A 17,340-nucleotide genomic window follows, 5' to 3' on the forward strand; every position below is an offset into this window, starting at 1 on the left:
CGGGTTCAATTTATTATTCACTTCATTGGCTAAATTCAAATACTAAAATGGATAGATAATACTAGATAATACTAGAAAAATTCTGATAATGCAAAAGGTATAATATTTAGTTGGGCCTATATATTGATGTAATAAGATTCTATACTGGCTTTTGTTGGCCTAGAATGTCTCAGAATGTTTGCACTTTTTAGTGATCAAAGGCAGTTACATTTTATAGGATGTAATCTAGCTATTTTCAGTCTCAGCATTGGTTCAAATTGGTTATCGGCAGATGCATAAATCCAAAGTACTGATCATAGATTTGAAGAACAGAACAGCTTCAATACAATGAACAGCATCTAATCTATTATTGCAACAACAGTCAACTAATTAAGCAATAGCAGTAGTAATATGTCGGTGTAATCCCTCATTCGTCCAGGCGTGTTCAAACTGAGTCCAGATGACTACAACTGAAGCTTTTTTCTACAATAGCAGTAGTAATAGTTATAGACTATGCTAAAAATTTGGTCTGTAATACAGTGAGTTGAACACCCTGCGATTTTGCGAGTTCACCCATTTAGAAATTATGGAGGGGTCTGAAATTTCCATTGTAGGTGCATTTTCACTATGATAAATCACATTGTATGATTTTGATAACCTTTATTTGTATGTTATTGCTGCAAATACATATTTGAACACCTGAGAACATTAGTGTTAATATTTGGTACAGGAGTCTTTGTTTATAATTACAGAGGTTTCCTGTAGTTCTTTATATAGATCCTGACCAGGTTTGCACACACTGCAGCAGGTATTTTGGCCCAGTCCTCCACGCAGATCTTCTATAGATCTGTCAGGTTTCGGGGTTGTCACTGAGCAACACAGAGTTTCAGCTCCCGCCAAAGATTTTCTATTGGATTTAGGTCTTGGAGACTGGCTAGACTACTCCAGAACCTTAATAGCCTTCTTACTTCTGGTTGTCTGCTTCGGGTCATTGTCATGTTGGAAGACCCAGCCACAACCTTTCTTCAATGCTCTGACTGAAGGAAGGAGTTTGTTTCCCAAAATCTCGAGATACATAGCCCCATTCATTATGTCCTTAATACATCACAGTCATCCTGTCCCCTGTGCAAAAAAGCACACACAAAGCATGATGATTCCACCCCCGTGCTTCACAGTAGGGATGGTGTTCTTGGGATGGTACTCATCCTTCTTCTTCCTACAAACACGGCAAGTGGAGTTTATACCTGGACCCTCTGCAGTTTGCCTACAGAGCCATCAGGTCTGTAGACCATGAGATCAACCTGACCCTCCACTTCATCCTGCAGCATTTGGACTCCCCTATGATAGGATCCCGTTTGTGGACTTCAGTTCTTCTTTCAATATAATGATCCCTGCTCTGCTCCAGGACAAGCTTTCCCAGCTGACGTGTCTGACTCCATCACTGACTTCCTGACGGATCGGAGGTAGTGCTTGCTGCTGGGAAAGAATGCCTCAGATCCTCGGACGATCAGCACAGGATCTCCATAGGGCTCTGTACTTTCTCCTCTGCTCTTTTCCCTGTACACAAACTGCTGCAACTCCAGCCACGACTCCATAAAATTGATCCAAGCTTGCAGATAACACCACCCTCATTGGGCTTATCTTGGATGGGGATGAGTTTGTCTACAGGAGGGAGGTGGACCGGCTGGTGTCCTGGTGCAGTGGTAACAACCTGGAGCTCAACGCACTGAAGACATTGGACACGATTGTGGACTTAAAGGCATAGGACCTAGGACCTCAAGTGGGTGCACACTATCAGCTCCCCCATCAAGAAGGCCCAGCAGAGGATGTACTTCCTGCGGCAGCTGAGGAAAGCCAAGCTGCCAGCGCAGATGTTGGTGCAGTTTTACACAGCCATCATTGAGTCCATCCTCACCTCCTCCATCACCGTGTGGTACACTGGAGCCACAGCCAGGGACAAACAGAGACTACACGCATTGTGCACTCTGCTGAGAAGGTGATCAGCTGCAGACTCAGGGATGAACAGGTCAGATTACAGCAGACACTTCTCACCCAGGGGCGTGGCTATTTGAGACATTCCCCTCAGGCAGGAGGCTTCGGTCCATCCGAACCAGAACCAATAACTTTTAATTGCATGGTTCGACCGTTGCACCATTTCTGACCATCTGTAAATTTTGCATATATACTCAGACCAAGTCTATTTATTATTTTTATTAGTGCATTTTAAATTTTATGCATGCCTTATTTGATATATTTTTTCTCTATTATTATTATTCAGTGTTGTACCTTACTGCTGAAGCAAAATCCTAGTTTATAAATTTTGACAACAACTAATCGATAGATCAAAGAGCAATCGCTTGATTACCGGTAATCGAATGGTAACGTAATCATTAGTTGCAGCCCTAATAACATTTTTTAAAAACTCTGAAACAAACAGAAAAAAAAAAAATTATAATAATAATAATAATAATACATAAAAATAATCAATCAATAAAAAAAAATAAAAAAAAAATAAATAAAAAAAAAAATCACACATTGGTTCCAATAATAGCTGAAGAGAGAATAGTTGAACAGGTGATCGGGTCTACACTACATGCATGCAGCCAAAACCCTGGGTCTATTTACAGAAAATCCATCTCCAGAGGCCTTCGTACATGGACTAAGCAGGTTTCAATCAGGCTACATGGTGTTCCGGAGCCCGCTGCTCTATCCTGGTTTAAGTATTATTACATTACACAGAATTCGACTCCACCGAGTCCTTTTCTACCTGCTGAGAGGAGGTAATTGCAGCTTTGACCATTACTGGCTAATACGTGGCCCATGTAGCACATGACGGCTTTTCAGAATTCATACTGCCAGCAAGAACTCTATGGCCTTACATTTAATTTTAAAGCCATATACTGTATTTCACCAGGACTCAATGTTTTAGGCCAGTACATTTCTAAAGTCCTTACTTATTGAAATAACCTCGCCAAGACTGAAAGTGGAAGAGACTTACATAATATAATGTAAAACAAATTTTAGAAATTGTTTGCTGTTTGCTAAGTTGTCTACACCGCAGACATTTCATCAGGTTGTCCAGATTTTATTGTTGTTAAAGCACAAGCAAAAACTGGTGTGTCATTCCGTAGCAGTTTGTTCCATAAAGAATACTTGCCCAACAAAATTCTAAGACAGAAGAGGCAAAAATATATCATTTATCTGGTTGGTGGGAGGCGTGGGTGCTTTTCTTCAGTACACTGGCACATAGTGGACTGGCACATAGTGGACTGGCACATAGTGGACTGCACGCCATGAGGTGGTTAGGATTAAGAGAGGTGACAACACAACCCGCTGCTCAGTGAAACCGGCATTTTCAGAAAGTGGAAATTAACTGTTCCATTAAGAACAATTATGAAATAGGTCTAGTCAGCACACAGCTGGCTGTTATTATGAATCTATTTCCTGATGAATGGTAACAATACAGAAATTGAGATTTGGATAAACTTATTGACTGAATTGTCTTTCATTAATACATTTTAATCAATGGGTGAATTCAGGCTATGATGTTAAATCTGTGCGTGAAATAAAATGAATAAAGGATGTTATTACCATAAAGTCTGCAATGTTTCTTGTCACAGACTGATACTAAAATGTCTCCATGTTGTTTTAAAGGTTTGTTCTATACAACTATAACTATACTAGCTGGCCATTTAAATTGTATTAATAATACTTTGACTATTGCCTATGTAATACCTGAATTATTTGCTTTTTTAAGCGATCTGACTTACCTGTGGCTTCGGCACACATTAAGCAGCAGGATAATGAATCCCAGGCTGTAACACGCAGCATTTGGACTTCCAAACAGAGCTGTCAGTCTCTGAGTGCGGTGCTCCCATCTGGCCACCTGGTCAACAACATTCACATACAATTAGAAAGCCAATTTAAATATTAAACATTTGAATTGAAAAACAAAAATGTGTTTTTCACAATGAATAGTTGTAAATAACATTTATTATATAATGCTCATAAGATGATGACAGAATGGACAAGTTTGTGGTTTACAAGTTGTGTGGCAAAGGCAAATGATAACTATGCATTTGATGAGATATACCATTTAAATGCACCATTTAGAGGGCAACAACATTGTAGACGAGTGAAGGTCTATTGTGTTGTTCAAGAAACTGTCAAAAGCCAGAGTGTGGTCTTGGCTGGCCAGGCAAGTGAGGCATGACATTGTAATGTATTAATTGATTTGCAAAACTATATGAAAACGGTCTCACTCTTTATTCACTTTATAAACACAATTTAACGGTCCCTTTGCCCCTCCTCAGGTATGAAGTGTACAGGGTCCACCCAAAAGCAAACAAAATCTATAGAAAAATGTGAAATCATCATCAATCCATTTGTATATCAGACACCAAAAAAACAAAACAAAAACTTTCTATTGATAGCTCCTTCACTACCCTAGAGGATTATGCTAAAAATACTCAGGTGTACTGCTGAAAAATCACTAAAGCTGTTATTACACCATTCATCAAATACAAAAGACGGAGAGAGAAGTGTGCAGATAAGAGAAGCCTGCCTGGCAGAACTAGCCACTCTTTAGCGCAAATTCAATCAGGACTGGAATAACAGGCCTCTCTGCTGTGCCCATAATGCCACTTAGACCCAAGATGAAGCCGCGCGTACAAACCCGGCATCGCAGCCACCTCAAAAAAGGGACTTGTGACAGCTTCTCGTGATCTATGACAAAAAAATAGTGCAAGGACTATTGAGACCTCCCTCACATGCCACCACTAACCACATACATGACTTGCGTAATAGTCCCAAAGACAGATTTGAAGAGGGTACATGGATGCAACAGGTGTAGAAGGACACAACAAGTGGACCCTTACCAGCACAAAATAAATTAAAGTATGATTATTAATGTGCTGTTCTCTCGAAGGAAAACGAAGACAGAACAAGAACAAGGAGAAACTGATTAAAAGCTCCTTAATTCAGATCACTCTAATTGAGTTTTCTGGTGTTTTGTGGACAGCTTGTCAGATGCAGTACAAGAGATGAGAAGAGGGGACAAACTAAATAAAGATACACAAAGGTTGTGAGTGCTTTAGCCAAAAATACAACACCATTCAGCCAAATCTGTATAGCTCAATGAAGCGTTACGCAACATTATTTTCTCACTTTACTTCGGAAAACTACTTTCAGGTTCACCGTGTTCCAGACCAACGTTGCATTTATGTCATCTTTGTATTTTGTACCTTTCTGTTCTGAAATTTGAACAAAGATACACACAACATGAGGCTTTTAAAATATGAATGACTGTCTCGATTAGGCAAATTTAAATAAAATCATCTTAAATTATTACATGTCACAATGTCAGATTTGTCCAGGTGAAGGGCAGAAACACTGACTCAAACCTAGGTCACATTGAGTAAGGAACCATGTCTCCAATCAACAAACCTAATCCCAAGCATGAAAGGAGACTAAATAAGATAATTTGTTTGTTGCTATGCAAAATCAAAACCTGGACAAAAAAACACCAGACACTCCTGTTAACACTGATGCATCATAGCAACTATAAGACAAGGTTTATGAGAGACCTTGACAACCAGTACAAACCATTATATTCAACGGTGACATCAGACATTTGAGACAACTAAGCCATTGTGAGGTAGGTACACATGAGCTATTGCATCTTAACTTAATACTGTTTTTAGGTTACAACGCCCCACAATAGAACAATGTTTATTTGTTCATGCAATTTACTTTGTTAGCGCCAAAGTATACATACATAAATAGTAACAACAACAAAAACTAAAAGTAAACATTACTTACTAGCATGAATGTAGGGTAACATACTAGTACAAGTACTGTAAGGTTATGAATGTCCACCCACTTGTGAAGGAGGGGGGCATTCAGGTTTGATATTGATTAAAGGATCAAGAATTCAAACATGACACACTGCCTAAGTGTGGGTAAGTTTGAATCGTATTTTTAAGAGAAGAATGGGGCACCAGCCGGATAATCGGCAATTTAATAACTCTTGATTAATTAGAAATTAATTTGCTCGTTGATCTAAAGGTTTGAGAACGTAACCGTGACATTGACCCCTTTTCTGGAAATGAAGGAACACTTTACCAAATGTGGGTTATGAAGATTTAATGACCAAATAATTAAACAGATAAATATGAATTAGGAATATGCAAATGAGTCGATAACAGATGGAAAACACTAGACATGATGGTTCTAGATCTATCTAGGTGTGTGTTAGAGTTAAGTCTAAGATGAAATTCAGCCTGTGAAGTGCATTCATACGAACGGAACCAGAAGCTGTGATCCTGAGGAGACGGGCCTGCGTGGGGTCCAAGGGCCTGCTTGGGGTCCAAGGGCCTGCGTGGAGTCCAAGGGCCTGCTTGGGGTCCAAGGGCCTGCGTGGAGTCCAAGGGCCTGTGTGGGGTCCAAGGGCCTGCTCTGGAGTCCAAGGGCCTGACGTTGTCTGGCCAAAGAAGGACTGGATCGGTTCTGCGATCTGCGTTCTCCTTGGCTCTGAGGCGTTCTCCTTGGCTCTGAGGCGTTCTCCTTGGCTCTGAGGCGTTCCCGAATGAAAAGGCCGTCGTGTTGCTCCACCGATGTGGCTGGTCTAAAAGGCTGTGGACTTGAAAAGTTGCAAAAGGTCCTTGCTTGATTTTGCGTGATGCAGCATCAATCACGTTTTAAAAAAAACGGGCACAGGTTTCTTAGTTCCGGGAGGGAACATTAGCTTCTCTTGGAAAAGTCTTTGTCCCGTAGCGTAGCATCGCTCAGCTAACTAGGCCCGAGGCCTGCTCCCAAGGCCTCATGGACCTTGCTGGTGGGACCCTGGATGAAGGGTCGAGCTTCGACCAAAACCCCCCGCGGGGGTTTTGGCGCCGTGGCTTCAGCCAATCAGCATGCACGCTGGGGTCAGAGCTGATAAGGAGACGATCTGGCTTTAGGCCACAAGAGTTACACAAAAGGTAAAATTGTCCACAAAACAAGTTATGAAACAGTTAAAATTACATGTTAAACACGATATCACAATATGTACATGTAAAGTCATCTGGTGGACACATTTTTGCAATCTGATGATTGTCTATTAAAACCACTAAAACCGCATAGTCTTTCAGCGTTTTAGCGTTTGTCTTGGAGAGATCGTTACTCTCTGTAATCCAAAAGGAGTCATTTGATGAAAAGTGATTTTCAAAGTTCAGAGCGTCTCTGTTGTCACTATTACATCCTCTTTCTTCTGAAGGGTGTAAAACTCCACACAGGCAGTAGATAACACCTAGCCCGCATTCCTGTCACCATGGCAACAGGGGGAGGACATCTGCATATCCTACATCCCCCCCTTTTGTGGCAATCTTCGCCCATGATACGAGGTTGGCACAACTTGGCGCTGATGAAGATGTCCATGGTCCGTTGTCACAGAGGTGGCTTGGTTCTACGCTAACTGTGTGGCAAGTTAGGCTAGGATGTGCCTCACTAAAGCTAAGGTGTACATAGACTAATGTTGGTTGAAGTCTTTAAATGCCAAAATAAATTTGCAAAATCAAAGTTTTGCTAATTTATTTGGAGAAATTTCAGCAAAACTACCTGTCTTTGGAGGTGGTAACTAATGCTAAGCTATTAGCTGAAAGCTGATGAAGGCTGTGTTCTTAGCAGGGAGCTAAGTTCACTGCTATTAGCGATGGCTAATAGTAGAGAAGTTGTGGCTATGCACATGAATTTATCAAAATTTTGAGATTCATAAATTTTGAGATGGCTGTTGAGCGATTTACCGAGGCAGTCTTATCAAAACAAAAACGAGGTTGAAAACTAAGCCTATGAAAGCTAAGGTTTACATCAACACAAGAATATTTTGCAAAAATTGATAAGAAAAAGATTTTTGAGCAAAATCTGAGAATTGTTTGTTGACAGTATTGAACTCCGTTGTTCAGAGTTTGGTTGCAGTCATATTGAAAACATTAACCTCAGTAAAAGAAAGGTGCATAAAGATTAGTTAGAGGGTTGGAAAAGAGGTTAGTAGAAGTTAGGACTGCTCCCCCCGTGGTTGAAGAAGGAATTGTTGTTTAAGCAGCTCAGCATTGCTTGTGTAGACGCTGAAAGGTTTGTGGGTTTAGGTTCACAAGGACGGGCTTTACCCTATTTTGTGTCTATTTACAAAACAGAAACTGTACGTTTCATGTTTATGTACAAGAGCGCAGCTTGAGCTCTAAATAAAGTCCGTTGTTCTGGACTTTCGTTGGTCTGTTTCAGGTTTTAGGGCAGTTATGAACTAACCATTATACCTGGCAAAATACTATGCTGTGCTGGTGTTGTTAAAGCAAGTATTTTGTTTTTCTCCGTCCGCAGGATTGGCTACAGGTGCACCTGTTTCTCGTGTCTTTTATCACATGCTCTTAAGCATGTAGACAGCAGGGTTCCTCCTAATGCCAATGTCTTTGTCTTGTTTGGGTGCCTTTGGGACTTCACCGAGGACTTTACTGACTGGTTAGCTACCCCCCTGTGGTTTTGACACATCACGAGGGGAGGCGAAGTGAATGTGTCTTGGAACACAAAGAGCAGACACTGTAGGGCCTGTGGGCGGGACCAAAGGCCGAACATGTGCATTAAGGAAATCTCACGAGCAGCGTTTGTATCAGTGATGACAAGAAAGGAAGATCAGGGCTGATGCAGGTGTGACATTGGCCGACAGGGAAAATAAGGAGTGGGTGGAGGAGGGGCCAGAGGTGGTCACAGAGGCTGCAGCAGAAGAAGGGGTGGGATGGGTGGGTCTGGGTTGAGCAGAACCATGAGTTGTGAGCTTAGGTTCTGAATCAGCCTGAAAAGAGAGTGTCATAAGTGATAACTGCTGTGCTAAGACGATTCATTTTGAGATTAGTCTTGTTTGTCAGGTTAATCTTGTCTAAGTCTGTCTGTGGGCGTTTCTGCTCCAGTGGAGTCGTGTCCCGGCACAAGAAGTTGATTTGGGCTCTTAAAGACATGTTTTGTGTCAATTTGAGGCCTGTTTTTCTATCTTTCTGATCCCTGTGGTTTGGGAAAGATCTGTGTGCCGCTGAGGCGGTCTTATAAGTCTGACTTTTGTTCTTTCCGTTCACAACAGGCAAAGGTTTTTGCACTTGTGCTGAAAGTGTCAGCTGTTTAAAATCGATTAGGGGTTCAAACCGATTAAGTAGATCTTGACCTACAAGGAGAGGAATTGAGTTGAGTGAAGACAAGAAGAAGGGATGGACTACAGTCACAGGTCCGATTGTTAAGCGGATTCGAGCCATTTTGGTGAGGACAATGTTAGTGTCCGCGTACGGCTGGACTTCAAGGGAGCATGAACTGCAGTTCAGTTTTCTTCCGTTCACATCAATTGCTCTCTGCAATTTGTTGAAAAGCACGTGTGACATAACACTGATGTCAGCAGCTGTGTCAAGTATTGCTTCTTGTTGGAGCTCGTTGTCAAGGATAGTGGGCAGATAAAGTTTTTGATCTGGGCCCTTTTTAAGAAGGTTGCATAAAAATCGTCTGAAAGGACGTTTGGTTTGGTTGTCAAGTGCATAATAGTTTTGAAGTTCGTTTTCTGAACTCACTATTTGTGATGCACTGTTTTGACTAAGAGCATGTTTTGGTTTGATGCTGGGTCCAATTTCTGCTATGTTAAGCTCAGATTGGCTAATTGGGCTTAGCATGGGCTCTGGGATGCCCGGGAAAAGTTCACCATCCTTTATCAGCTGTTCAGACTGCTGTAAGGAGGTTTCCACTTTGGTCTGATGGTTTAAAGTGGCTGTCGTGACTAGCTCAGTTTTACCATCACTGTAAGACAGGTCGGTGTCTTCACCTTCAGAATCACTGCTTTGTTGCTCGTGTACTTCTGGTGAGATTGTTTCAAAGTTTTTGTTATACTTTGATTTTCTGTTCTTATCATGGATGGTGAAGTGACCCCCCTTTTGGAAATTATGTTTAGTTTTGCAACTCTTTGCATAATTAGGGTCTCGTTCACGCTCATTGATATGAACTGTCTCAAGGTTGTACAGTGTGCTCACACGCTTTCTATGCTCTTGTTGACTAGGGACCTGATTTGGATAATTTCTTCGCTTCTTTGTTGGGCGAGAAGTTGTTTTTGAGCTGCAGGTGTCACAGTCTGGAGTCTTAAACTGTTTTTGGCAGTTTGACTCGAGATTAGAGTCCTCAGTCTGCTCTGTGGTTTAGCACTGATTGTTTGTGTTTAATAAACGCTCGGTTAGCTAATTCATGCAGCTGGCGACTTGTCTGTGTACGAGGACATGCAGCAATACCAAGGTGATAGTTGGTGGTGGGATGAAGATTTTCAATGAAGAGTGATTTGAAGATCAAATCTTCCTCCATTTCAAACTCATTTCTAGGACCAAAATACGTGTCACGTAGCCTGCAATAAAAAGCCAGTGGAGACTCCTGTCGAGATTGCTTTACTGTGAAAGCTGCAAGGAGGAACGTGTTCTGCCCGTCCGAATACTCTTCGGTGAGAGCTTTGGTCAGAAGACGATAGTCAGCCTTGACATGGGAAGACTGTCTGTCAATGAATTTACTAACATTCCGACTGGAAGTTAATTTTATCAAAGCGATTTTGTCTTTTACTGTGGCATGGGGGAATATTTCCCAGAAAAATTGAACATCCTTCAGATAGGAGTCAATTTCAGGAAGCGACCCGTCAAATTTGGGTTCAAAGCGTGAAATTCTCTCTGCCATGCGACAGAGATCTTTGAATGAGACGCTGTAAATAGTGTCATTTCTGCCACCATTTTCTGGAGTTGACGTTTCTGATTTAAAACGTCTCAGCTCTAAGATGTTTTGCTCAAACTCCTTTAGCGCTGTCTTGTTTAGCTCAGCGCGTGCTTCGGCTAAATCCTGTTGTTGTTCGGAGATGATTTCTCCTGCTTTGTCAAGATCTGAATATGCAGAATTCAGTTCTTGTTTGACCTTTTCATGTTTTGATTTCATGATCTTCAGGTCATCTGAAAGAATGTTCTTTTCCTCTTTGAGAGATGCAACTTGTGTGGCAAGTTCATCCTTTTGTTTCTCTGCATAAATCAAAGCTTCTTCTTTCTCCTGAAGTTGCTTATTTGATTTTTGTAGTTGTAAGTTCCTTACAACTGCCATTTGTCCTAACGGCTGGGTTAGGTTATGGTCTTGTTGACTTTCTCTTACAGCCCCATTTACCAAAGGCGATGCTTGGTATTTCAATTCAAAGCGGTCAGGTGTTTGCAATTTACCCAAAAAGAGTTTTTCAGCTAAAATCTCTAAAACTCGGTCAAGGACGTCTCCCTGACCAACAATAGAGGGCGCTAGGACTTCCATTTTGTATGGAGACTCTAGTCAGTTGCTCTGTTAAAACTCATATAGCAAGAACATTTGAAATCCGCTTAATTAGGACTAAGGTTGAAATTTAGCAGCTTATAACTGTCCCGCAGTCATGCAGCTAAAAGGTCCCAGGAAGTGGATGAAGTTTCACAAGTTGCCTAATCGTTAATGAGTTGGAATTAACTATTTAGGTTTTGTTTGTGAATTATCAAATTGGTTGGAATTGCTTGGATGGGAATTCATCACACTGAGGCTTGAATAAGCTTGTAACGTGGAGTCGTAAACAAGCTGAAATAAATCAAATCAGATGAACTGATAAGATTAGAAAGGGTTAGAGAAAAGTCAGATAGTGAAACACTGAGGAGAGAGGAGAGGTTTGTTTTCAATAAACCTTTAACCAACCTCACAGAACGTCTCCCCTTTTTCCTTGGTAGGAGGAGCATGCGGTGTTCACCAGAAGCGGCGCCGGTAGGCGGGCTTAGGGAAGTGACGTCATTGAGACGTCCCCACTCTCCAAATTTGAATCTTAGACCCCCCTCTGGGTCTCTGGTTCTGCTGGAGGGTAATCTAGCTCAGAGCACAGACAAAGGGTCGTAAAATCAGCAGGAGTCTGTGACGTGTCACAGAGAGGAGAGGGATTTTGCAGTTAGTATTTTATAATTCCTGGATACTCGCAGACAAATTAGTAATCAATACTTTGCAAGAAATATCGGTAATATACTATAATACTGGAAACTTGCAGCTATTAAGTATTCACCTAAAAGGCCTTAAAAAAAATCATCACAGAAAAATAATGTATGCCTGTGCAATATATTAGACTAGTCAAAGATAAAGAAAAATGTGGCACCTTTTTCGGTATCACAGCGATCGCATAAAATGAAAGCTAGTTAGGAAACTAGAAGCTAGAAGACTGCTCAGCAAATCATGGACTTTTGGCATTATTTCCGTCACAACAGCTTTTGTTTGCTTAGGTCAATAACTCATCATTAGTGATTCAACATTTCCAGAATAAGTTTACTCACAGTCTCACACGGGGCACCAATTATGTAGGGTAACATACTAGTACAAGTACTGTAAGGTTATGAATGTCCACCCACTTGTGAAGGAGGGGGGCATTCAGGTTTGATATTGATTAAAGGATTGTTCAAGAATTCAAACATGACACACTGCCTAAGTGTGGGTAAGTTTGAATCGTATTTTTAAGAGAAGAATGGGGCACCAGCCGGATAATCGGCAATTTAACAACTCTAAAATCAGATATCTAGATTAATTAATTAATTAATTAGAAATTAATTTGCTCGTTGATCTAAAGGTTTGAGAACGTAACCGTGACATTGACCCCTTTTCTGGAAATGAAGGAACACTTTACCAAATGTGGGTTATGAAGATTTAATGACCAAATAATTAAAACAGATAAATATGAATTAGGAATATGCAAATTAGTCGATAAAAGATGGAAAACACTTGACATGATGGTTCTAGATCTATCTAGGTGTGTGTTAGAGTTAAGTCTAAGATGAAATTCAGCCTGTGAAGTGCATTCATACGAACGGAACCAGAAGCTGTGATCCTGAGGAGACGGGCCTGCGTGGGGTCCAAGGGCCTGCTTGGGGTCCAAGGGCCTGCGTGGAGTCCAAGGGCCTGCTTGGGGTCCAAGGGCCTGCTTGGGGTCCAAGGGCCTGCGTGGAGTCCAAGGGCCTGCTTGGGGTCCAAGGGCCTGCGTGGAGTCCAAGGGCCTGTGTGGGGTCCAAGGGCCTGCTCTGGAGTCCAAGGGCCTGACGTTGTCTGGCCAAAGAAGGACTGGATCGGTTCTGCGATCTGCTTTCTCCTTGGCTCTGAGGCGTTCTCCTTGGCTCTGAGGCGTTCCCGAATGAAAAGGCCGTCGTGTTGCTCCACCGATGTGGCTGGTCTAAAAGGCTGTGGACTTGAAAAGTTGCAAAAGGTCCTTGCTTGATTTTGCGTGATGCAGCATCAATCACGTTTTAAAAAAAACGGGCACAGGTTTCTTAGTTCCGGGAGGGAACATTAGCTTCTCTTGGAAAAGTCTTTGTCCCGTAGCGTAGCATCGCTCAGCTAACTAGGCCCGAGGCCTGCTCCCAAGGCCTCATGGACCTTGCTGGTGGGACCCTGGATGGAGGGTCGAGCTTCGAAAGAAACTCGGATGGAACTCGCTCTGGAGCTCGGATGGTACTCGTCTGTAACTCCCTGCTCTTTCCTTTTGTCTTACCCCGCGGGGTTTTTGGCGCCGTGGCTTCAGCCAATCAGCATGCACGCTGGGGTCAGAGCTGATAAGGAGACGAGATCTGGCTTTAGGCCACAAGAGTTACACAAAAGGTAAAATTGTCCACAAAACAAGTTATGAAACAGTTAAAATTACATGTTAAACACGATATCACAATATGTACATGTAAAGTCATCTGGTGGACACATTTTTGCAATCTGATGATTGTCTATTAAAACCACTAAAACCGCATAGTCTTTCAGCGTTTTAGCGTTTGTCTTGGAGAGATCGTTACTCTCTGTAATCCAAAAGGAGTCATTTGATGAAAAGTTATTTTCAAAGTTCAGAGCGTCTCTGTTGTCACTATTACATCCTCTTTCTTCTAAGGGGTGTAAAACTCCACACAGGCAGTAGATAACACCTAGCCCGCATTCCTGTCACCATGGCAACAGGGGGCATGGCAAATTAACAAATTAATTTTTTATAAAATTTGATACCCATAATCAGGTGAACTTAGTTCTAGTTCACCAAGAAACATTTAGGGGATCTTATTGTTGTAGAGAGAGTGGATTCATACAAGTCCCTGGGTGTTCATCTGAACCACAAACTGAATTGGACTCATAACACAGACGCACTGTACAGGAAGAGCCAGAGTCGGCTCTACCTCCTGAGGAGACTCAGGTCTTTTGGAGTGACAGGGCCACTCCTGAAGACCTTCTATGACTCTGTGGTGGCATCAGCCCTCCTGTACGGTGTGGCCTGCTGGAGCAGCAGCATCACAGAGAGGGAGAGGAGGAAGCTGGACAAAGTTATCAAGAAGTCCAGCTCAGTCCTGGGCTGGGTTTTGGACTTGGTGCAGGAGGTGGGGGACAGAAGGGTCCTGGCTAAACTCACATCTATGCTGGACCATGAGTCTCAAAATATTTTATTTTTCAATTATTTCGCCGACTCACCGACCGGTCTTTCCTTAGCCGCCGTGTCAAATATTTTAATCATGCTGGTAAACCTATCTTTCATCCCACATGACTAATAACACAATGCGCAACACATGTGCATTTCATGTTCGGTCCTCCACGTGCTTCAGCAACAAAACAAAACGCGCAGAACGGAAGATATATTGCTTTCTACAAGTTGGTGTGCCTCTGTCGGCTACATATAACATGTCACGCTCAAGCCCCCAGCAGCCAAGATGGCCACCCATTCAAGTCAACTCTTTGGACACTGCGCTCTGATTGGTCTAGACGGTCACAAGCTGGGCTAGAACGGCGCGCTAGAGCGTAGCCGAAGCTAACAGCTTTAAATGCGATTTAAAGACAACTGAACCATTTTAAAATTGGAAAAAGTCAATGACCCATAAATAAGTAAGAATTGCCGCCATATCCGACTTTTTTGAAAGCTCTACGTGCTCTTTCAGCCGAACACGAGCAGTTTTTAGTTACATTGCGCTCTAGGGAAAAAAAGCTTTCTGGACGCACGATGCAGTACCAATGGAGTGGCCACTGGGGTAGTCTGCGACATGCTGCGGCTAGCCATACCCTATCCAGATATTATAATAGATCCATGGTCACGCTCTATCACGGTGTGACTTGATTTAAATTTGACTTACGCAACGCATTCTGGGATTGAAACACGCCCAGCAGCATCATCACAACAAACATGGCGGCGCCTCGCATGTTCCCCCCGCTCGCCTTCGCTACCAAAATTAAGGATAACGACGTACAAAAGGTCGATTGAAATATCTTAAAATCGGGAGATTTAGTCTCCAGATCGGGTTGATAGACGTTTTCCGTCATTGACTGTTGAAGCCTGACCCCTGGTGGTCACTCCAAGTCAAAAAATGGCAAAATTTTGATCTTTTTATTTGCCTTCAAAGTAAAAAAAAAATAAGAATTTGCCTACCGTCCGACCCACTTGAAAAATGTTGGGTCGGGTTACAGCAAACAGACAATTTATTTGGGCTAGCCTTATTTGTAAATTTCTATAAAAATCCAGTTTGTCCAAGCCAAAGGATTCTTTCAACTCAAAGCTCTTCAAATGATTCTCCTTTACAATCTGGTAAAAGACCCATATACCCTTTGTTGTCCAGACTTTAATTCTTGAGTCTGTGGTGTAGGCATGACATTTTGATCGTAAGCCAACTTAAGATTTTAACATTTGTCTAGTTTGTGTCTTTTGATCAGCTCCCTCTATGTTGCAAGAACAGACTTCACCCACGGGTCCCCCCCCCCCCCGAAATTCTTATGTGTCTTCTACTTCATTACAAATGTTGCTAGCTGTGAGAATGATAACGTGGTGTGTTTAGTTTATCTCTTATCATTAGTCTTGCAGTTGACCTCTTTGATGTTTGCAAGCATTTACCTCGGGCAGATAAGAGACTGAACATACTATATCACCTTATGCTGTTCACTAAAAGCTAAGACAATGCTAAAGCGTTCTCCTTAAGTATGGAGCCATGAATCATGAGATACAGTAGGTCACATCAAGGAAACCTGTTTAAATGTAAGGACTTGATATCAGGTGGTCTGGATCTGGTTTAGGGTGCTATTTTGAGACCAGTTTATTCCAGTTTGGTCCTTTTCTAGCCCTTGCTTTGTCTAGGTCTTCTCCAGGTTTAGTTACAGGGTTTAGTCCCAATGTCTGTGACTGAATCCTTGTTTGAACGTATTATACAAACTGACAAAGTCCTGGTTTAGTTTAGACCTATATATCCCAATTTAATATTGATTTAGTCCATCTTAGTCCAAATTTATATAATTTTATATGTTTTTAAAAAAATATCAGGACAAAACTTTCAGCGCTTCTGGCTAAGGCTGTAGTCAACAAAAGAAAGTCTGGGTGAACACATGCGTTGCCGATCAATTAGTTGACTAAAGATGCAAAATCTCTCAAATGTATTTAATAACTCTATGTACCATAACATTAAAACTGCTCGGGAACAACAATTTATACAGAAAAGTAAAAGGAAACTGATGAAAATGATTAACTCCCAAAACTTTGGGTAATTCACGTCGTGCCTTCTCCTTTTAGCTTTTGTTCCATATTAATCCTAATAATCTAAATAAAATAATTAATCGACTACGACGCCAACTGATTAATCACTGAATGATTAAAGGACTACTTCCGAGATGCTGTTATATGGTGCAGAAAGTTTCATAATCACTGGTGTAGTGTATTTGTTGTGGACATCAATGCCCTTAAGATAATAGGCGTGTTCGAGATAGAAAGACCTGCGCAGATCGGATTGGCCAGTTTAACCCTATTGGTCTTGCATGAGGCTGCTGGCCGTTTTTTCTATGCTCTCATTGGACACTTCAACTTTCAACTCACCCAGACAAGTCACAGAAACACAAATCATGCACATGAGTCATAGCCTTAGCCTCTTTTGACCCTAGAGTGTGTCCACACTTCAAATCCAAATTTATAAAACCCCAGAGGTTTTTTTTAAGGATTTATAACATATAGAACAATACAAAGAACATGACAGAGAGGGGGAACATACAATGTACATAAAACAAAACAAAAAATCCGTGAGCAACTCATGGTGGAGGAATAAAGATAAAAGCAGCAGGAACTAGTGTGCACTTATGATTTTGTCAGAATGTGCTGTGGATAGTAGAAATAACTGGGACAGAAAACCTGCAGTTGTTGTGTGCTAAAGGCAAGAGACATTTCATTCTCCAGTCCCAATGTACAGTGTGTGGCTGGTTCTGACAAACCTACACAAACCACAACACTTTAAAATATATCTTTGATGATCAGTTCCATTTGAAGCAGACTGTTTGGGGCATGGTTTGGTTTATGTAGTGGATGGC

At 41.7% G+C, this 17,340-nt stretch overlaps 1 protein-coding gene across 1 annotated transcript in view; it reads right to left on the reverse strand.

Moving 5' to 3' along the window:
* The window catches only part of pemt (phosphatidylethanolamine N-methyltransferase), a 54,313-nt gene that overhangs the window by 20,575 nt on the left and 16,398 nt on the right, over positions 1-17,340 (reverse strand). Inside the window, exon 3 of the mRNA XM_072456342.1 lies at positions 3,750-3,865. Coding sequence (XP_072312443.1) covers positions 3,750-3,865 — 116 coding nt within the window. The remainder of the gene's footprint in view (positions 1-3,749; positions 3,866-17,340) is intronic.

The sequence above is a fragment of the Eucyclogobius newberryi genome, unplaced genomic scaffold (assembly GCF_026437365.1).
Source record: "Eucyclogobius newberryi isolate DKJ021-1_F unplaced genomic scaffold, fEucNew1.0.hap1 SCAF_20, whole genome shotgun sequence".
Lineage (NCBI taxonomy): Eukaryota > Metazoa > Chordata > Actinopteri > Gobiiformes > Gobiidae > Eucyclogobius > Eucyclogobius newberryi.